The sequence below is a fragment of the Rhinatrema bivittatum genome, chromosome 17 (genome assembly GCF_901001135.1).
Source record: "Rhinatrema bivittatum chromosome 17, aRhiBiv1.1, whole genome shotgun sequence".
Lineage (NCBI taxonomy): Eukaryota > Metazoa > Chordata > Amphibia > Gymnophiona > Rhinatrematidae > Rhinatrema > Rhinatrema bivittatum.
The window spans coordinates 20,947,659-20,971,602 of NC_042631.1; the positions used below are offsets into that span (position 1 = coordinate 20,947,659).

Genomic DNA, 23,944 nt, shown 5'->3' on the forward strand with positions numbered 1-23,944 from the left:
GTTAAAGTTAGATGTGCCAAAATGGAGAAAAAAATTGAAAGAGCATCAACTAAAGAAATGAGATGAGGATGAGCTCCAGAAGATTCACTGGTTAAATTATTTTTGAAAATTGCCCTCTGTATGATTTATATCTTGAGCTTATTATGCCATCAAATTGTATTCATGCTCTACCTTTAGTTGCCAGCAATCAAATGATTGCTGCATTTTAAGAATACATTATACCTCTTTAATATTGTATTGCTTGACTTGTGTCCGCTACACTCACTGTAACCACTATGATCCAGATAAAAGTAGAGTCTGCTGTATTCCAAGCTGGGTTTTGTTGAGTTAATATATGAAGGCCCTATCAAAATGATCAAATGCTTATCTTAAAATGCAGTATGAATGATTTTGTATTTAACCTTTCATGGTCAAATGAGTTAAAAATTAGTTTAGAATAAACTGTGTCCTTTGCCTGTAGTGCAGAATTTCAGAAATACTGGACACAGGGCAAGTAGCATTACTCGTCCTGTGTCAGTTTTATATAATACTGTTAAATTTGTAATTAATCATGTTTAGAAGAGTTAACTCTATCAAACACATTGGGCCCAGAATTAGAGAAAAACACTGATTAATTTGTTCCTTAATATCTGATTAGTTCATATAGTGTGTCTGAAGTGATGTTTAAACCTCTTACTATTCTCGGATGAGCAATGTAAAGAATTTTCTGGAAAAAACCCCCCAAACAAACAACAAAATTTTGGTAATAGGTAGACAGTTTTAAAAGAAACCATAAGATTAGAATATATATTACATATAAAACATGTTATGTGACCCATGATCAAGTGAATGGCAATTTCTACAGAACTTCTACACTGCAGGCTGTTCTAGATGCTGGCCTGCTTTCATGAACTGCTTATGACTTGAAGGGAGTTTCCAGACTTAGAAAGGAATCCAAGTACAGTACATTATTTTCAGTGAAGACTGCACTCTACAGGCACTATTTAACTTAGTACCTAATGCTAATATAATCTGCACATAATGTAGCATTTTGGTAGGTTTGTTTTAAGAGCTACAGTAAATTAAAGAAATATAGTGCATTTATTTTCAAACTAAGGGGCTGATGTACTGTGCTGATGCTATCACAAGCATCAGTGTGCATTAAAAGCACTTTTGGTGCATGCAAACTAATTTTGTAGCATACGCAGTGCTGTACAGACACACATGAGATATAAGAGAGCTTCCAGTCTAATCCAAACATACATCACAAACAAGAATCTGTAAAAAGTGTATTGCAGGGAGGTACTTAGGATTTAAAAGCAGTTTACCATCTTCAGCATTTGCATGCCATTAACAGTACATGAGCTGAACACCACATTTACACACTTTAATGGCCAATGTTAGCACACTGTAGCATATTGGCCCCTTGATGTCATTTTATTATTAAGTTGCTAGAATAACTTTCCAGAAGCTCAGTAATAAACAGAGCAATCAGATGAACATGACTATTAAAATAAAAATAATAAAATCCAAATCAGCTTAAATAAAAACAAAGTAACATTTTGAAGCAGAACACACAACTAGTGTATCAGTTTTTACCAGAACACTTTTCAACCGTTTTTAATTTTCAAAATCTATAGACAGCATATTTTTTATGCTTGTTTGTATTTTGAGGTTCATGTTTTGGGTTTTAAACTGCAACAAGAACCTTGAAAATACTCCAAATAATGATTCCGAAATATCATGTGGCAGCCTTAAAATGTAAATAGTGACTCTGAAAATACCTCTGTATTGCTCTAATGCTTGATAATTTATGTATGTTATGGTAATAAGATTACTTGTTTGCTACATGTTGTTCTTATTTCTAATTACGGCATTGCCATTAAATGCTTAATTTCAGTCTTGTTTTATTTTTAACCTCAGCTGGGAGAAGGAGTGACTTTGTGGATAGAGTATTGGGCTAAAATCCAGGAGACCTATGCTCAGTTCCTGCTGCTTCCACTAACATTTACTCTGACCTTTGGCAAATTACTTTATTGTACTTAGATTAATTCTCAGGTACTGTGCTGGAATGCACGGCACTGCCTATAACAGGGCAGCATGCACCCAGTACTTCCCACCCTCCCCCTCCTGTCCCTTTCCTGGGGTGTTTGTTTCACTGCAGTGGCTGGGCTCCCCAGATCACAGGGCAGTGTGGGAGGCTGAGACATTTAGTTCTCCAGAGGCATTAAGGGGCAGAATGGAGGGTATCTCCATCACTTTTACTCCCTCAGCGGCACAACACATTCCACTCCCCCACCCATTTTGCAATAGATATTGAAGATCACTTGTATATATGTTTTAATTCTATATAGTAGGTTAGAGGTTCAATGCTTTTTTTTTTTTTTTTTTTGTAAACACCCATAGTTTTGTCACATCCTTTGACGGGGTGAGGGTACTTTAAGCCATAAGGTAATGACTGGGTCAGATATCAGGAAGTAGGATTTCTCTCCTCCTCCCCTATATATAGGCAGTGCAAGCAGTCAGGAGTGACTGGGAAACAGGTGCACCATTGTCTGAAACTCACTGGCAGCAGGTGTGCTTCTGGGTGACCCTAGAAAACCACAGGGAAGCACTTGCTAGGAGTACCAGTGCTGGATGGGGGCCACCAAGCTTTATAACAGGGAACCTGGGCAATGAAAGAGATGATGTTGTTCTAGATGGTCCCAAGGATGGGTGACCCATGACAGACACTCCACAGCGTGGGAGAAATGGGCAGAAGGAGGGAGAAGAAAGAGGAAAAGGGGGGCTATGTCAGCAAATAATTGCAGATTTGTAAACCGTTATGATGGCTCTACCGAATAACGGTATATAAAACCCTACAAATAAATAAATAAAACTGCAGCCTTGGATATTTCCATAAGACTGTTTCATGATGGTGGTGAAACCTGGGAATGAATATATTTTTTCTATCAATCAGCTGGAAGGATGACAGAAGCGGATCATGCTTGCTAAGCTCTTTGGGGGAGGGATTCATGTTGCCTGTATGCAATTTAATGTATGATACCCTGATTTACAGTGCCATAAACATGCCTAAATAAATTAAATGCATAACTAAAGCAGATACTCTGCGTTTACTACAGAATAAAAAGAACTTTGTGATCTGTTTTAAATTCTGTAACAAATTACAATGGATTTTTTTTTTAGTGCATTGTTAAAGATTTTATTGGATACATTTTTTTTTCTGTAACTGTTTTTGACTGCAGTGTCTGGAGAAGGCTTGGGGAAGATAATTCAGAGGTTTCCGCACAAGGACTGGAGTGATACACCTTTTCCACAGGGGATAGAATTGGTAAGTATAGGGCATAATGTGCTTCATGCACTTTGTCATATCTACAATTGGGTAATAAAAATGATTATTCAAGAAGATATGCATGCTTATGAGAGAACATAAGGTGGCAATAGAAGGAATAGTAGAGTAACCTGCTGACTAATGATAATGTGATAGACTACTCCTTATGTTGCTGGGTTTTGTACTTTTTTTTAGCCTAAAGTGAAATCAGATTTTTAGTTTAGAAATTCTTTATTAGATTGTTGCCCATTGATAACATCAAACATCATGACTGAGAAATAAGATTGCTTAGTGTACAACCTTATACAAGAATAAATGTATCCTAGCATTATGACAGCCATAGCATTGTTAATTTTTACAAAAAACCCTTTACCCTCCCTACCCTAAAGATATTTCAGTCATATTGGTAATGATCATAAAAACCCCTGATTGGCTGGTTCTGGCCCAGAAGTCAAATTTTTAATACCAAAAATTGGATTATTAATTTATAAATTTCTGATTTATTTGCACATATAAATAAGACGACAAACAAGTTAGAGGCGATACATCTGTGGCTAATTATTTTTATTATTATTTAGCTCTAGAAAGCTAGTTAAATTTAACTGTGCCCATCTTTTGTTTTATAATGGTCTTCACTCATCAAGAGAATGTTTTAAATTTGAGTCTAATCAAAGAGAACATTGCAGTTTCTTCTGGGAACAGGGCATTTTGAATGACATGATAAAAACATCTCAATTTTACTGAAGCCTGAGTGCAGCGTAAATTTAGGATGAGAGATTCTTGGAATTCTGTTGTGGGGAAAGAGATGTTTGTGGTCACTGTTGTAGGAAAGTTTGGTATCTATTCAGTGGTATTTATGATTGTTGCAGAATAATTTGCTTAACAACAGTTTAGCAAATCAGATCACAAATAGTTTGTGCTGTTAACGTTTATTGGGGGTAAATTGTCATGTGTGTCGTTTTTTTTTTTTTGTTAGTATATGAAAGTACTTGTATTTGCTTTTTAAGACGCAAGCCATTGTAAAAATCTTTAATCATGAGTAAAGAGTCTTGCGTTAAGTTCCATAGAGAATTGCTGTGAGCTAGGAATAATGTGCATTCTTTCCCCTGAAAGGTAGAGAGATTGTGATGGCTTCCCATGAGCTAATCTGTATAACCATTTTACTGGTGTGCTTCTTCCCAACTGAACTCACGGATTAGCAATATGTTTTCTGCATATTGGCTAGCATTGCCCTTTTATTTTTCCTTTTTGTACCGCATCTCTTCCATTGTTTGGTAAGGGTTGTACATTCCTTTTCAAATGACATAAAAAAAAATGCAATGAAAAACAGTTTTCTTATGTACTGTTTGAAAATAAAATGGGGGGGGGGAAAAAACCCCTGAATTCGTTGGACGTTTCATTTTGTAACGCAGCCCTGGTTCAGTCTCCCGCCTCCGGTTGCTGCTGCCGCCAACCCCCTTTCCCTCAGCACCATTAAAATAAAGCATTTAACGCCTCTCCTCCCCCCCCCCCCCAAATCCCTTCCTTTCCTATAGGGGTTCCAGTAGTCCAAAGGGAGCCCGAGCAATCCCCAGTCGCTCCCAGCCTGCTGGATCCCAGTTTGGACATGGTAGTGACCAGCACTGAGGCATATGGTATATGGCCTCAGGGCCAGCTAGTTCCATTTGGGATGCAGCAGGGCAGGAACGACTGGGAATTGCTCCTGCCCCATTTGGACTACTGGAATCACATGCATGGGGTTAACTGCATCGAAGGGAGGGGATGGGGAAGGCCCATTGGAGGGGGGGGGGGGGGAATCTTAATTGTTTTATTTCAGTGGGGAAAGGGGAAATGGACGATGCAGTTTACACCGTCCTTTCATTATTTTAACACCACCCCCCCCCCCCTTGTTTTGCTTTGGTATTTTTTGGTTCAAATAATAAAATGTAATAAACTGAAACAATAAACAAAACAAAATAAATATAAACAATATGAGAATAGTGAAGCAAAAAAAAATGTACGTACACGCTCCTATTGTGTGGTACTCTTTAGCAATTCTATAGAATTCACAGGCTCGGGCTACATCAAGTCCATTTTAGAAGACCAGATGGATTACTTAGCCAGAGGAATAAAACATCAGATTTGTCTTGTAGATTCAAGCAAGAATATGGTACAGTTTCTTAAAAGAAAGAAGATGAGAAGGGAAACCTTATTAGCACAATTTTTAATTTCACAGTCTGAGAAATGTGCAAGATCTTCTTTAAATATAATTGGCATGGACTTTTACTCTTTTTAGGGTTAAATCTGCATAGGCATTAGAATACTTAGGTATTTATTTATTTTGATTTATATTCTGCTTTTCAGCCACTTCAAAGCTCATTAAATTCAGGTACTGTAGTTAGTTAAAAAGAAAGAAGGGAATTTTACAGTTACAAACAGCGGCGGATTCACGATGTCGGACCGGCCCGGGTATTCGCCGCCCAGGCCGGCCCAGGACACATCGCATGGTCTGCTGAGCGTGGCTCTGCCACGGCCGCGCACGGCAGACCACGTGACTGGAGCGATCGACCCACCGGGGGATGCCCGATCCCCCGATAGGCCAATCCGCCCCTGGTTACAAACATTCTTTGGAGACCTACAGTTTTGAGAAATGTTGCCTCGAATCGCTTAGAAACAACTTGATAAAATCTGCTTAAGACGTCTTCCAAGTTCCCAGACACAGAAGAGACATAACTGGAGTGGAGTGGAGGAGTAGCTTAGTGGTTAGAGCAGGGGGGGGGGGGGGGGGGGGGGGGGGGGGTTTCAAATCTTGCTTCACCCTCCATTGCCTCAGGTCCTGATTTGCTAAGGTTTTCCTGCCATTGTGCCCATCGTGCTGTGGTGTAAGCTCACTTGATAACTTTAAATAGATTATCCCGGTGTAAAAAAGTGTCTGATCATATCCTGGGCTTCTGTTTTAAATTCCATAGTTGAGGAACACAATTATGTAGATGGAAACGTTTTCCCTCTGGCAAATTCTTCCGTTTTCTGGGATGACAACTTGAAAATTTAAGGCGATTATTACGATCTGTTGCCTCTCTGAAAATAAAAAATGAAAACCAGCAGTACTCAGTGAGATGGTAATATCTGAAAAGGATAAAGACTTTGCATCAGACTGATAGGTAAAGCATAAATTCTGAGCACAGGAATTAAACCAAAAAGGAAAAAAAAAATCATTTAAACCTGCAAGGTCTCCCAACCTCAACATAAAAACATCGTTTTGTGTGGTTTAAAAGGAAAAATGAGATAACTGATGTTTTTCCAACTGGTCAACATATAGATTGGCGTCATCAGGAACCAAAGTAACCCCCATTGCTGTGCCTTTAATTTGATGAATAATATAAGGCAGCAAACATAAAAAAGCTTTCTCTGTTGTGTTGCCGTTTTGAACAACAAACTTGTTCAAGTTAAGCTGTGGAAGCCTGACTTGCTCCACCAGCAAACACAGTCCCTGCAGTTACTAAATAAGATCCATGTACAGACAAATCACAAATTTGTATTAAATCCATGACATCATCTGATGGTGTAATTCAAGTGAACAAAAAAATAATAAAGTACACCTCGGGGTGAATGCTCAAAATTTCCTACCAGTAACACTTTTACTGATTAGCCACCAATGTCGTCATCTCTCCCCTCCATCCATGCCATGAAAATAAAAAAAAAATTATTGAATACTGTATGCATTTAAAAATTATTTTAAAAAATTGTGTTCGCTTGGATTAGATATCAAATGATGATTTGGATTTAATACGAAGTTAGAGTAGCAATCGCTGCGAGTGGCACTAGCACCATTTCTAGCCCCCATCAGATGACTCTGAAGTGGAAGAGACTATCTTAGCCAATAGATCTTCCTTCAAAAATTGGAAGAAGGATCCATCTGATGAAAATAGAAAAAAACACAAGCATTGGCAAGAGAATTTGAAAAGTAATTGGCCGTAGAGGCAAAAACTCATAATAAAAACTTTTAAAAATATATCTGAAGCAGGAAGCTTGCAAGTGAGTCGGTTGAGTTAAAGACCATCGCAGAAAGACTAAACAAATTATTTGCTTCGGTGTTTTCTGAGGAGAATGTTGGGGAGATACCTATTCTGGAAACAGTTTTCAAGGGTGGTGATTTAGATGTACTGACCCAAATCATGGTGAAGATGTAGTAGGCCAGATTGACAACTGAAAAGTAGCATGGAGTAGTTGCTACCCTTAAAAGAAGGCATGGGGATAATCTGCACAGAGTGGCAGTTGCTACCCTTAAAAGAAGGCATGGGGGTAACCTGCGCAGAGTGGCAGTTGCTAGCCTTAAAAGAAGGCATGGGGTAACCTGCGCAGAGCGGCAGTTGCTAGCCTTAAAAGAAGGCATGGGGTAACCTGCACAGAGCGGCAGTTGCTACTCTTAAAAGAAGGCATGGGGTAACCTGCACAGAGCGGCAGTTGCTACCCTTAAAAGAAGACATGGGGGTAACCTGCACAGAGCGGCAGTTGCTACCCTTAAAAAGAAGGCATGGGGTAACCTGCACAGAGCGGCAGTTGCTACCCTTAAAAGAAGGCATTGGGGGTAACCTGCACAGAGCGGCAGTTGCTACCTTTAATGGAAGGCATGGAGGTAACCTGCACGGAGCAGTAGTAACTACCCCTAACAGAGGGCATGGGGTAACCTGCAAGGAGCAGCAGCTAATACCATAAGCAACTTGCTGTTTGGACTATTTGGTCCTTTTCTGCCAACATTTACTATTACTAAGAATTGATTAGCTGTATGAATTATTTTATATATTCTTAATTTTGCTATTGAGTTTCCAAATATTTTATCAGTACGGTTGCTGCTTCATTATTTATGGACTGAAAAGCATAGTTTTAATATTAGTACATAACCCTGTTTTTATTTGTGAGGAGAAATGTTCTTTAACCAGTGCACACAGATTTCGTGGGCAGCCTATTCCTTGTACAGCATGAAGTCTTTTGATTGTCAGTTTGCCCAAAACAAGCAGAAGTCAATTCAAATATATTTTGGTCAATTGTAATTGCCTAGCATGGAGAAGCTTTACACATGGGAAGAGGCCCAACAGGCTAATCAGATTTTTACCAGGGCTAATTTATTTATTTTTTTAAATTTTATTTCAATAATGATACTTTGGATTTTTAGCCAGTCTTTCCAAATAATGCTGAAGGCAGATTGCTAACCTTTTTGACATCTGCTTCCTCAAACTACCCCTCCCCCTATATGCATTACTGACTGTTTTTATGAATTATATCCCTTCCTTCTAGCCAGTTCCACAAATTTTGATTAGGCTTACATGTTTCCAGAAACTGTCTAGCACTAAATATAAGATGGGACTTCCTTACAAAGTGCAAATAATTTTAAAATTATTTTCTCTTTGAGACTTGGCATGTGTCTCAAGGACATTTGTTCCCTTCCGGCACTGCTCTGACAACTGTGGCCTACAAGCCTCCTACTTCCACAATGCTTTCTGTTAAACCTGTCAGGTAATTTGAAGTACAAGTTCTGGAACCATGGGAAAACTTAAATAGCTTACAAGTCCTTCTGAGGTTATGTAGTATTGGATTTTGCTTTAATATGCCCAAATAATGACATTTCAAGTTTAAGTGCTTCCCTGAATATTTTTGTTGGCAGTTAAATTGCTGAAGTTCTCCATTTGTTCTGATTTTTAGTTCTTTCCTGATGGCTTTGAGAGTTTGGTCATTCCCAACATATGAATCTAAATCAGATTACTACTATGTGGATTCTGATCATTGCCCCATGCAAGCAGCACACAAAGTACATGTTTAGCCCGAACAACTGAGAAGTAGATTCAAGGAATTTTTTTTTTTTTTTTTTAGAATCTGTATATGATTATAATAAAAGATTCATAACTTTTAGTTAAAGAAGGAAATAAAATGATGCTTATGTATCCATTTTCTTGTGCTTTTCTGCCTTGACCCTATTGAAAACGACTTTACTCTTACCGGATCAAGGCAATTTTCAGCAGGCTGGGTACCAGACCCATGCTGTAACTTCACCCAGTTTGGATCTGGTTGGCAAATTTTCACAGAAATGATCGTGCTTCCTGACAGATGGATGGCTTGAACCAGCCCCTAAGTGTTTCTTTTAGATTAGCTGAAAAGCACAAAAGAAAACCCCCAAAAACATGAAAATGCAAACAAAAAACAAAGTTCAAGGACAAAGATAAAAAGAGGATGCAAAGGAGCTAAGAAATGGGCATTTAAGCAATCATTATTATTTAATTCAAGAAACGGGCATTTAAGCAATCATTATTTAATTCAAGAAACGGGCATTTAAACAATCATTATTATTTAATTCAAGAAAAGGGCATTTAAGCAATCATTATTTAATTTGAGAAATGGGCATTTAAACAATCCTTATTTAATCCTATCTACACTGATTATGTTCCAGTCTAGCCTAGATTTGGTCAAACAAAAACCCTACAGGTAAATTTTCAAATGAGTTACACATGTAAATGTAACATACTATTGTAGCAAATTTCAAATGACATTTACTTGTGTTAAGTTCACTTTAACGCAGGTAAACCTCATTGATAATGCAATGGCATATATTGTAACGATTTTCAAAATCCCACTTACGTGGCTAAAGTGCATTTATACGTGTAAAACCCAGTTTTAAACATGTAAATAATTTTGAAAATCAGGCCCATAGTGTGCATATAATTTTACTATAAAAACAGCAACTGCGAACAGAGTAGTTGTCCGTTTTCTTAGCTTTGTACAAATCATTGACCATGGATTGTTGCCCTGTTGCCGTTATGAATAGATGTAGGAAAGGAAGATTGCCTGAAAGCATTGAAACTGGAAGTTTAACTATCTTTTTCCTATGTGAATGAAAATGATAATTCTCTTAACGTTTCTTTTTACATTTCTATCCTGTCTAACTTGGCATTTGGGCAGGAAATTCTTTACATTATGTAGGCCAATATCCTCATCAGTTTTGTTGCTTCTTAGATAAACTGTTGAATACCATTATTATGGCCCATAAAGGTTATGAGTAAGACAAAATGGAATGTAAATGTGGAAGTCCTGGCATTTTTCCTCTATTTAAACAGAATTGTTATCCTTCTTTTTTTATTTGCATTTCAATTTAAATCAAGTTCATCTTGAAGAGTAAAGATGCCAACCAAAGCCAAATAAAATTATAAAAAGCAAAACAGTAAGATATGTTCTTCATATAGTTCACAAAATATGGAGGGATCATAAAGAAAAAGCCTCAAAAGGTGAATGTTAAGTCTGCCGCGTGCATTAATTAGAGGATGCAGAAATAAGTTGGGGCTGCGTGCTCTGAGCGGATTTTAAAATCCACCCAGATGCACGCATATCTCCTGTAGCACACACATTTCCAAAGTTTGCAAAAAGGGGCATCTGAGCGGGGAATGGGCATTTCGGGGCATGAACCAGAGATGTGCACGTAAACACTTGGGTGCCCTGGCGCGTGCTGAGTTCCTCTGCCACGTAACTTTACTTCTGCTATGGAGGAGATAGAAGTTATAAAATAAAGAAAAATGTTGAAAAGAACCAATCCAGGGCAAACACCCCTTTCCTTGGCGTGAACACCACACATTTTTTGAGAAGAATAGGTATAACATTTGGGGATATATATTTTAACAAGCGATCTCTATATATTGAGGACCTTGGTTCTGTAAAGTTATAAAATCTAGTGACAGTATCTTGAATTGAATTATATAAGAAATGGGCAACCAATTTCAAGAATTTTAAGGCTGGTGAAAATTGGTCATGATGTCAAAGATTTAGTAAAATATGGCCTGCAGCATTTGGTACTAATTGCAACCTATGAAGTTGGGATAAATGTAAACTAGCATAGAGCAAGTTATAATCCAAATGACTTGAAATTTGTGCATGAATTACTGTTGCTAGATTGTTCCTAGAAAGATAGGGACATAGGTTGAATATAACAAGTAATTGGGCAAAGCCATCTTTTACCTTAGAGGTCTGACTCTGAAAAGTCAGTTCAAAATCTAAAATTACCCCCAAGATTTGTACTTCTGAGGCGACTCTGTTCCATCCAGCATTAAAAGTGATACAGCAGAAGTAACTGTAGTTTTTTTTTCTAAATCCAAAGTATCTCCATTTTTTAATGAAGATTTATCTTAAGCTTGTTCCAAACCATTCAGTAGTTTGTTGTAAACCTGTTTGGAGTTTATCAATTGCTTGAGTACGCAGAGAGTCCAGTTCACGATACGACTGTATATCATCTGCATATGAAAGAAGGTTGAGGCCAAATCTTCTAATCACTTCTGCCAGCAGCTGTACATAGGAATGGAATAAAATAGGGGCAAGTACAGACCACTGGGGAATGCTGTATTTTAATTTTCAGGCAAGGGAAAGGGCATTCCCAGTCTGGGCTGAGATAGATCATTTAAATAAGGTGAACCAGGAGGAGGAGCCTGATTAGTAAACTTGTGCTGGCAACAGTCACTTATAAGATGTCCTTTTTTTCTAACCTGCTTTTCTAGTTTGCTTATATGGTCATATGCAATCCTTATCCCATTCTGAGCATCTCTGCCTGGCAGCTGAATCTTAAAATGTTTTCTTAATTTTAAGATTCAAATTTAGTTCTAAGGGAGTATGCTGTTTTTATGACTGCGCTCTAAAATGCCTACGGTTTGCTTCCTAATGCACAGACTGCATACAGTTCCTCAGGCAGTGACATCTTTACATCTTTGATTGGTTTCAAAATATATCCCTAAGCAATGAATCTTAACATCGATTTTACAAATTTTGCACCAGATGTTACTCTTTTGGAAGGTGGCATATTTTTTTTTCCTGTTGAACAAAATGTTCTAGTTTATTTCTGTTGTCATTTCGGTTCAGCATTCTTTTAAGCCAAGCCTTTTAAAGTTTGAATTTCCAAAGTAAACTATTAAACTAAACTTTCAAGGTTGCATAAGGGGTAATGATTGCCGTAAGTTTAAGGAGCTGGTTGAATTCAAATTAAGGCTTATAAAGTGATTGCTACCTCCCATGAATTAGACATGTTTTAATGACCATGATTTTTTCCCCTTTGTTCCTTAGGGTTTATTGCTGAGCTGGAAGCAGTCTCTCCTGGGGCTAGGGCACTATTAACCTTTTTTTTTTTTTTGCAGGAATCTGGAATTTCCACCCATTTTTATTTATTTCTTTAACTTTGTTTTTGACCTAGAAGTTTCCTCTGCCTCTTTTGGGCCTTCTCATTCAGAATGAAAGCTGGGGTCCTGGCACCATAAGCCTCCATTCACAACTACCTGGAGATTCGTTGCCCCTCCTTTAAATCCCTACCCCACCCCTAGTAAGAACATAAGAAATTGCCATGCTGGGTCAGACCAAGAGTCCATCAAGCCCAGCATCCTGTTTCCAACAGAGGCCAAACCAGACCACAAGAACCTGGCAACTACCCAAACACTAAGAAGATCCCATGCTACTGATGCAATTAATAGCAGTGGCTATTCCCTAAGTAAACTTGATTAATAGCCGTTAATGGACTTCTCCTCCAAGAACTTATCCAAACCTTTTTTGAACCCAGCTACACTAACTGCACTAACCACATCCTCTGGCAACAAATTCCAGAGCTTTATTGTGCGTTGAGTGAAAGAATTTTCTCCGACTAGTCTTAAATGTGCTACTTGCTAACTTCATGGAATGCCCCCTTGTCCTTCTATTATTGGAAAGTGTAAATAACCGAGTCACATCTACTCGGTCAAGATCTTAAAGACCTCTATCATATCCCCCCTCAGCCGTCTCTTCTCCAAGATGAATAGCCCTAACCTCTTCAGCCTTTCCTCATAGGGGAGCTCTTCCATCCCCTTTATCATTTTGGTTGCCCTTCTCTGTACCTTCGCCATCGCAACTATATCTTTTTTGAGATGCGGCGACCAGAATTGTACACAGTATTCAAGGTGCGGTCTCACCATGGAGCGATTATAGAGGCATTATGACATTTTCCATTCTATTAACCATTCCCTTCCTAATAATTCCTAACATTCCGTTTGCTTTTTTGACTGCTGCAGCACACTGAGCCGACTATTTTAAAGTATTATCCACTATGATGCCTAGATCTTTTTCCTGGATGGTAGCTCTTAATATGGAACCTAACATCGTGTAACTACAGCAAGGGTTATTTTTCCCTATATGCAACACCTTGCACTTGTCCATATTAAATTTCGTCTGCCATTTAGATGCCCGATCTTCCAGTCTTGCAAGATCCTCCTGTAATGTATCACAGTCTGCTTGTGATTTAACTACTCTGAATAATTTTATATCATCCACAAATTTGATAACCTCACTCGGATTCCTTTCCAGATCATTGAAAAGCACCGGTCCAAGTACAGATCGCTGAGCACTCCACTGTTTACCCTTTTCCACTGAGAAAATTGACCATTTAATCCTACTCTCTGTTTCTTGTCTTTTAACCAGTTTGTAATCCACGAAAGGACATCGCCCTATCCCTAGCAGGACCCCCAATATGGATCAATATGCCTTTAGAAATCAGATTGCAAAGAAACATCAAAACCTTCAGAAAAAGTTTAAAAACATGGCTATTTAAACAAGCATACCACAAAGAGAATTGAGAGGAGAACCCAGGGAAATGTTGGTAGCGGTCAGTCAAACTCATACACACACACTTTTTTTCTCAATGCGTGTATTCCTCATTTTTATATTCTAATTCTTTCCTTTTTTATTTTTTAAACAACAAAGAACTAGAGTTAAGTAGTACTTTACCTTATAGCTGAGACAGAAAAAACTGGACATGACTTATAACACCCACCAAATAATATTTATTATGACAGCTAGATTGACTTGTGCACCACCCTAAATTGTGTTGGCATGCTTAATGAATGACCCCTGCATCTTTTATGGACCAGGGCCTCATAGCACTGCAGAGAACTTTCAGTGATCAAGCATCGAATTATAGGATAACCTAAGGGGGCAAGGCTTTGACAGCCCTGCGATCCCCAATGGCATTACATTGCTGTGGTATCTTACTATGGAGTATTTATAAAACTGGAATGAGGCTTCAATGGCCCTGCACTCCCAACGGCAATCCATTGCTGTAGCATGATCCTATAGAGCATTTGGTGAATTAAAATTTAGCATGTGAGGATGAGGTCACCCTGGAGATTTAGAATGTTGGTAATTAGTAATTGATGTTTAGTAACTGAATTGTTTACAGTTGAGTTGTTGTGTACATTGACCTATACTGAGGCCATATCCATCCTATAAAGAACTTCTTTGCAAATGTTGGTGTGACATACTTGTCTCTTAGAAAGGCAATAGAAGTTGGGGTGGGTCAATCATTGTAGGTAGGTGAGAGGAGGAGGTTGTTCGCACCTGAGACAGTTGAGGGTTCTCTTAAATTGAGCATATTTCTTTGCCTCTCCTTTGCCTGACAAAAGATCTTGAAGATCTAAATAGTGCTATTAATTACCTCTTGGCAAGGAAGAAACCTAGGGTATCAAGGTCAGTTCTCTTGAAAATGCAAACAAAATTGGGGATGACAGATTTCAAATGGTACCACTGTGCAGCACAACTAAGAGGCATAATAGACTGGCATCCAACAAGGGAGGAAAGCACTGGGTGGACTTAAAGATGGAAAGCATGCAAGAGTATAACTTAACTAGTGGTGGTTTTCTACCAGGTCGTTGATCTAGAATACCTTGTCGACCTAGAGCTGTGAGGCCCTGATGAGCAATTCTTACCCCCCACCAGCAAAGGACCTCACTGTGCCCTTTGAACTATCTATTCAGTTCTCCTTATTCTGTGGGCTACACTTCCTGCTGGTGGCCATTTTATTCCTATTTGGACACAGTTATATTTCAGGCTTACGTCTGTGCTTTGCTAGAGCTTGGTCTTATACTTGGTCCTATTTCATGGTCCTAAGCTTCATGTTCCTGTTTGGTCCTAGATTGCTACTCAAGAAGTTGCAAAATGTCATAGGGCAGGAAGCAATGTCTTATTTTGAATTGGTAACCGGTTAACAGGAAACTGAGAGTAAGTCTAAATGGTCAGTTTTCCCAATGAAAAGAATAGTGGAATGCCCTAGGGATCCATACTCAGATAATGTTGTTTAATATATTCAGTCCAAATGAGAATGATGTAGCACCAAGCACATCAGGAACAACAAGAAAAAGAGATGATTCAGTCAATTAGATAAGATTGCCAAGCAGTTCCATTTTTATTATAGCCAGTATCAAAAAGAGCTGATTTGTATTCTTTCTACTGAGTGTACCATTAGTTCCCTCCACCTCTATTTTGTTTAACATATTCATAAATAGTCTAGAAAAATGAGCAAAAAGCTGGGCGGTCACATTTGCAGATGACATAATTATTCATAGTAGTTGAAATGCAAGCTGATTGTGTGGAGCTACAGGAGGACATTGTGAGACTGGGAAACTGGGCATCTAAATGGCAGATGAAATTTCATGTGGAAAAGTGCTAAGAATTGCTGGGTTCTGTAGTAAGAGTTACTACCCAGAAAAAAGGACCTTGGACTCATTTTGGAGAACATTTTACACTACCAAATAGTATTGGGATTAGGGGATAAATTTAAGAAAGTTTTTTTTTTTCAGTCAGTGCAAGTCGAGCTATAGAACTTGTGGTTAAGGCTAGTGTTATAACTGAGTTTAAAAAAGGTCTGGACAAGTTTCTGATCTATTAGCCAGATAGACTTGGGTTTCTCCACCTCTTAATTCTTAGTGAGAGTAATATGCAACAGATTTTCATATTGGTGTTTGCCGGGTACTTCCAGATGACCTGAACTGACCACTCTTGTTGGAGACAGGATGCTGGGCTCAATGGACCCAGCATCAGATTTCTGCTATTTTTATGTCTGCATGTAGTCTGTCAACTGATTCAACAAAGCTGTTAGGAAGAGCCTGTATTGGACAGCAAAATGACTATTATACACTATGATCATTAGTGGTGGATTACATTATTAGGAGGTGTGAGGTTTTTATCCTTCATTTAAATAAAACCCTGAAATTACTGTACAGCACAGTACAGAGATTGTAACATTCATTTGTCTGTGGACAGAAAATTGTACCATATTACTTGGCGTATTTTGTTGTCATAGATGTATATGTTTTAGTTGATAATTTATTAAGTTATGACCAGTTTTGCAAAGCATTATATCAGAGATTGTATAAAGACAAGAAAAAGAATAATGTGTTCCCTTTTATAATGAATAGTCAAACCAAGTATTGCACAGTTTTAGCCAGGTCAATATATACATTCAGGGAATTAAATAATGCTTAACCTTCATCTAGAGAACTGTTTTTGGTAATGAATGAAGTAGGAATGTGTTTTACCAATTCAAGTGAAAATAAAACTTGAACTAAATTATATTTTGATTGGGAATTGTCTCAAATAACTTTCCAAGAAATCCTATGCTATGTAGCATACAGATAAAATGGATGATGTATGAGATACTTTAGAAACTATGATGTCATGGGTATAGTTTTTCACTAGAGCTCATTAAAATGCATATCTGCAAGAGCTGAGTAGGAAGAAACATAAAGGTGGGGGATTACTAATTATTAGTAAAAAAAAAAAAAAAAAAAAAGAGCGCAAACGTATTCCATACAAAATAGAAATTCTCCCTCCCTATGAAGTGGCAATACTTAAATCTCCACAAATAAACATCAGAATGGTCTATTGCCCCCCCCCCCCCCCCCCCCCCCCCCAGAATACTTCAAAAAGACTGCTCACCACTAATCGAAGTATTCACTAAAGTGCTTCCTTCACCTTAGTCTACCCCCATAGTAGGTAACTTTAATTTGCATATTGATAGAACAACCAAATCCACAGGCTGTGAAACCTTCTTAGAATCAATGGAAGCAATGGAATGGCCTCAATTTGTAACCAAACCCACACATAAAGCAGGTCACATTCTAGATCTCATATTTGCCAATCTCAACAATTGTATGAAAATACCTCTCACATTATATTGCCTTGGTCTGATCACCAACTAATAAAAGCAGACATAACCTTCCTCAACCAAACTAAACAAAACACAAATAAAAACCAGGAAAGAGAGAGAGCCAGATCTACTGGCAGAATCATTACAAAATAAGCTTATTGATTTCAACCATGCCAATACCTCTGCATCAGTTTGAAGCATGGGATATCATGGTTAAAGATATAGCTGATGACCTAAGCCGAATACAAACAAAAACAATTCAACTTGATCACTATACCTCTAAGCAAAAAGAAACCATGGTACAATGAGGAATTAAGACTCTCTAAACAATCATTGAGAAAATCCAAGAAACTTTGGCGGAAAAGCCCAACTTCAGAATCACTTGGAAAATACAGATCACTCCTCTCTCAATACTGAATGCTAATCAACAAAGCAAAAGAAAGAATTCTATGCCAAACAGATTCATGGGGTCATTTTTAAATCTAAATTACTCTTCGATGTCATTATAAACCTAATTAAGGACCCATCTTCCTCTATCTTGAGCAACAACCACTCATCAAAGGATGCCTGCAACAAATACACCACTCATTTGGTAGAAAAAATAACGACTAAAAACTCAGTTATCTACCTGCTCACCAACCATAGAAGATGAAGACAAATATGAACCAGCCAACTGGACTGCTTTCAACAGAGTATCTAAACTACAAATCATTCAAATCATCACTAAAATAAAACCTGCAAATCACCCACATGACCCCATTCCAGCTAGCTCCTTAAAACTAATAAATAGCACTATCACCCCCAACAATTGCATCCTTAATCAATCACTCACGGAAGGCTTAGTCTCTAATATGGCGAAACAAACTGTGATAAAGCCTATACTAAAAAATAATACTAGCTGCTCTGACAGTTGGGAAAATTATAAACCAGTATCTAACCTGCCATTTCTCTCTGAAATTATTGAGAAAGCAGTACTATCACAACTAGAAGACTAGCTAGATGACCAGCATATTCTACATCCAAACCAATTCGGGTTCAGGAAAAATCGCTCAACCGAGACTTTACTTGTTTCCTTAATAGACCCCATATTACAGGGATTTAACAATGTTGAATCCTATTTCCTGGTACTACTTGACCTAATGGCAGCCTTTGACACTATTGACCATATATTACTATGCCAGCAGTTGAGAAAAATTGAAATTGACGGCAATGTAATGAAGTGGTTCTCCTCATTCCTATCAAAAAGGTCATTCCAAGTCAAACTAGGCACCCACATGTCTGATACATTCCCAGTTGATGCTCTCTCAGCAACTTTATTCAACATCTATATGCTTCCTCTATGTAAACTTCTAACTGATCTAGGAATCGCCTTCTACCCATAAGCTGACGATATTCAATTCTATATACCATGCACCAAATGTATTGAAAATGCAAGATTAGCTCTAGCGACACACATGAAGGCTATATAACATGAACTATCCAAACTTAAACAAACTCTAAACACTAATAAAACTGAAATCATTCTGTTGAGAAGAAATCTACCTATAGTGACTCCTCAAACACTTCACATGGGTAACTTCAACATTACACTCTCAGACCAAGTACAGGACTCAGGTATATAGATTGATGAGAACCTAACAATGGAAAAGCATGTAAATAAATTAATCAAATCGGGATATGCCAAACTGCGCTTACTACATAGACTGAAACCATTGCTGACTCACTCAGACTTCTGCACGGTCCTGCAGACCCTCATCTTCACAGACTTAGACTATGGGTAACTCACTTTTACTCTGAGTTCCCAAGTGTCTTTTATAAAAAAAACTACAAATATTACAAAATGCTGTAGCTAGACTCTTAATTGGTTCAAGGAAATTCGATCACATATCACATTCACTGTTAGATCTTCATTGGCTACCTGTACAATCCCGCATCAACCACAAAGTCCTAACATTAATACACCCCACCGTCCATTCTAACAATTCTAGTTTGGTAGATATAGCTCTACAATCATACAGCTCACAGAGATCATTAAGATCTCGAAACAAAAGACTACTAGCTGTGCCATCATTACAGAATACTCACCTAACAAAAATAAGAGACCACATATTTTCAATAGCAGGCCCAATGCTATGGAACTCTCTACCCAAGTATCTAAGACTGACCCCACTAACAAAGAACTTCAAATGTGATCTAAAAACATGGTTATTTCAAAATGCCTATAACCTAACTTAAAATTACCTGAACACAGAGCATGCACCCTCAAGAACAAAGTCATTAAGAGCCTATCTTCTGAACTAAATTACCTTATCCCAAGTATGTATATTGTTTGACCTCATTAAGTCAACGTAATTGTCCATGTGTATTATATACGACATATTGTAAACCATTGTGATCTTTATTTGGAACGACGGTATATAAAATGACTAAATAAAGATACAATGGTGCTGAAGATCAAAGTATAAATAGGCATGTTTCTCACCAATTGCTATATATTTTCTAATGTACTCAGAATATTTCTAATCACACTTCAGTTGGACTATTCAGTTTGTAAGATACTAAATAGAAGCAATATATTCTTGTAAAGCATAATAGTTTCTTGATTTCATGTTAGTCCTTAGTTTTTTTGTTTTTTTTTATCAGAATCTGAAGGTATCACTAGTTGTGAAGTGTATTGCCGCACAAGTCTATTACTTGATTAGGCAAATTGAAACCTGTGATTTCTATAGTACATCACAGGCAGTAATGGGAAGATTTCTTGGAAGATTCATGGCCTCCAGCATCGTTATTTCATCACTTCTCAAACACCCAAATCTTTCAGAGTGGTACTTCAGTTTGTTAAAATGTATCAGTGTGCTTAGAAAGCTTATGTCATCATTCTGTTCTTGAATTCCAACACATGTTTACTTTGTGGAGTTCATGGTATTTGCTTTTCAGATTCAGTGCTGAACCCTATTTATTAAGTGCTGTGTGATCCTTTAAGATTTGACATCTGCATCTAGAGTCATTGGGGATTTGGCAAGAAATCCCTAAGGAACATACATATTTTTCCATAATTGGACTTATTGCAAGGACATCATCAATAGCAATAGCCAAGTTTTCAGTTGGTTTCTGAACATCAGTGTCACGTATAGGGACTTTGCTTGACACTCTTTACGTTCTCATTTGTTGAGTTATAAGCATAGTCATCCTTTGAATGAGTAGACATTTTCATTTCAAGAAAGTCATCCCATTTCATTTTCAAAGTTTTTGGTGTTTTAGAACCATAATAATTTAAAGTTCTTTATTTAGTTTTCTCATTAGTGTCTGTATATTCTAAGTAAGGCTTAGAGCAGCAAGAAAAAAGAGAGGAGATTGCTTCTGGTGAGACTTCATTTGGATCACTGTGTATAGTTCTGGAGACTCTTCTGGATAAGTCCAAATTTATCCAGATAATGGTGCACATCTGCTATATGCACTTATTTGTGCTCCTAATTTTAATCATTTACTCAAGGAAAATTTAACTTGTGTATTTTCCTTAGCACTTGTTGGCTTTTATAACATGCACATGGGAAGGAAATTACCAGTTTTACCAATTAGTCTACCAGTTTGCCCAGGCTATCTCTAGGTCATCAAGATCCTCCAGTTCTTCAACTTGAACTTCCCCCAGTTTACCCAGACCCTTCACCCAGTCAGTATTTGGTTATAAAGAATTTTATTCTGATTTACACCAGATAATTAGGTGTAAATATGCACAGGTAACAGCTGTACATGTGTCGCTTCCACAGGTTATGAAAAAGGAAGTTATATGTATAAATATTGGCTCCGTCCCAGAATTACCCTGGCCTGCCCCTTTTTTATATGAGCAAATGTATTCACGCACCATTACTTGCTTGTGTATATTTGAGATGTATAAAATAGCACTTATGCAAATATGCACTATTTGCACACATCTGAGCTAAGTTTTATGCATGCAACTCTTAAAATTCACCTTTAAAGGGGAGATATGATAGAGACATTTATGTACCTCCAGGGAATAAATGCAAAGGAAATGGGGCTCTTGCAACAAAAGGGAGGTTCTGGAACGAGGAGTCATGGGATGAGGAGTAATCTAAGGAAATCAGAGGGAGCAGAATGCCTTTTTGGTGGGGTGGGAGGGTGCCAACCGTGCTGTCTCTCAACTCTGCCCCCAGTTCTATTCTTCTGACATAAGTTCAAATATGTTAGTGTTTTTCTGTTAAGCTCAAGTATTTTTTTTATTTGATTTATATTCCACTTTTTGACACTTCAAAGCAGGTACTGGATGTATTTCCCTATCCCAAAGGGCTTACAATCTAAGGGGGTCAATTATCAAAGTGCTATATGGCGTTTTTGCATGCACTAAGGCATTTTCGCATGTGTAAAGCACCTTTAACGCATGCAAAAACACCATAACGCATGCTGCGATGCAAATTAGGAAAAGGGGAGGGGTTTGGGGTGGGCTGGCTTTGCAAATTGATGTTACCCAAGTAGAGAGTCCATCAAGCTAGGTTGAGAGAACATTGCACAAATCTCATCTTTGGGTGATTTTCTTCACTCCGAAGATCATCAAATCTTCACAAGAGAGCACTGTTCTGTTCGTACGTCACACTCTGCATGTCAGAATGGCCTCTAACCCCTACACTAATACCTAAACCTCACCTCGAGTAGCTAGGTGGGCCTCTTTTAGAGGTATAAATACCTACCTAGTATGAGAGCCTTATAGCTAGGTGCGTGCTCTCTCTCTCTCTCTCTTCCCCTCCCCCCCCCCCCCAGTGGTTATAGGTAGGAATTGCAACAATTGTTGTACTTAACGCAAAGTGTGAAAAAGTTATTGCAGTCTGCGGTAATACCTATGCGAAGCGCTAAGAAAGCGCACTTTGCGATAAACAACCTATTACCATAAAACATGCCCCTTTTCCTATCGCATGCGATATTTAGTGCATTTTGATAAATCCAGGTCTAAGTTTGTACCCGATGCAATGGAGGGTAGCAATGGCAGTAGGATTTGAACCCTGCTGCTCTAACCACTAATACTAATGTATTAGTTAGATTAGCAATGGGCTCCATATTTTCAGATCAGGTTGATCCAGTCCTGGTTTACTCCGATGCATGCAGGAACTTCTAGTTTTGCTTCTCTTAAGGAATGCATAGGTAAGTCAGAGCTACAAATCCCTGCATGCAGTGGGATAAAACCAGGACTTGATCAACCTATTTTGAAAATCTAGAGTCACTTGGCAACCCTAGTATTAGTGTTGTATGAAAACATTGCTATCAGAAGCAAGGCCTGGAAGAGTAGTGGTTAGACTAGAACACAGAGCTATGAACTCCAGTGGAGTCCCTATGTTTACCACTGACTATGTGAGCTTGAACAAGTTGTTTAACTTTTGAATTTAGTGTGTATAAATTCATGGGAAACAGTGAAATTGTGACCATTGGATTAACCTTTTTCTATGCTGTCAATATAAACAGTAGTATATGAATAATAAATATTATCATCATTCAGGAAAGTCACATCTTTGAGATGACTTTTGAACATTTATGAGGAGGAACTGCATATTTTATTTTGTTGATCTTGGCTACCAGAAAAAAAAGCTTTAAATTTGGAGTTTATTCTTTAGCCAACATTTTTTTTGACAGTTAAGCTTCTTTTCTTCATGCTTATATTTTGAGAACACTGTTTGTGCTCCACTCTTCCAATACCCTTAACATAGTGTATTTTGCTACTTAACCTTGTCAGATTGGTTTCAGTGGTACATTCCATGGTTACAGTAGTGGGTATATTCAGAGCCACTGGTTTTCTGCAGCAGATTTTTTAAGATTCTGTGGCAAGAGCTAGCAAATTCTGTGGCATATTTGCATAATTTTGCATAACATTTCATACTTCTATCCAAAAAGTAAAATTTGTTTTGTTGAAAACTATTCATTGTTTGTTTCTAAACTATATACAAATACAAAATTTACCAAGTACAAAAATCAACTGTTTAGAAAGCCAAGACATATTTTAACTGTGAAATGTGTTTTGTTTTGAATTGAAATACAGTGCAACCATCCTTTTTATATTTTCTTGAAAGTCCTTGTCTTTCCAAGTAAATGAGCTTATTTATGCTGAAAATGCCCTCAGCATCATCAGTTTGCCATGCTATTAATTACACAGAAAAATGTGCATATATAAAGATGAATTTTTGAAAGTTGTGCATGTAAAAATGAACACTTATATGTGTAAAATAGCATAGACATGAGTATTAGCTATTTTAGAAACCTCAACATAAATTAGGGTTCGAGAGTAAATTTGCACATGTAAAAAAGGGGCAGGTTAGAGGTGTTCCGGGACAGGGCCAACGCTTACACAATTTTCTATTTTATAAGCAATTTACACATGTAAATGAGGCAGCTTCTCCAGGAACAAGCAGGATGGAAATCCTCACACATTTCAAGGAATACAGTTTAAAAGGAAGTCAATTAAAATAAGCATGTTCACAGACGATATGTTTCTTGGAAACCCAGTGACCAGCTTAGCAGACATTATTGGAGTGGAGGAGTAGGCTAGTTCCTTGTGACCTTGGGCAAGTCACTTTACCCTCCATTGCCTCAGGTACAAACTTTAGGGGGTCATTTATCAAAATGCGCTAAGGCGTTTCCGCATGCGTTAAGGGCTTATCGCATGCGAAAAGCCCCGTTAACGCATG

At 37.9% G+C, this 23,944-nt stretch overlaps 1 protein-coding gene across 6 annotated transcripts in view; it reads left to right on the forward strand.

Moving 5' to 3' along the window:
- Positions 1-23,944, forward strand: part of SBF2 (SET binding factor 2) — a 469,097-nt gene that overhangs the window by 101,619 nt on the left and 343,534 nt on the right. For 5 of the 6 annotated variants that reach the window (XR_003853250.1, XR_003853249.1, XR_003853248.1 and 2 more), the window contains exon 2: positions 3,225-3,310. The exons of the other annotated variant lie outside the window; for it this stretch is intronic. Coding sequence is in view for 2 of the 5 variants with exons in the window: in XM_029582713.1 (XP_029438573.1) it covers positions 3,225-3,310 (86 nt within the window). In the remaining 3 variants the exon portion in view is untranslated. The remainder of the gene's footprint in view (positions 1-3,224; positions 3,311-23,944) is intronic. 6 annotated transcript variants of the gene reach the window in all.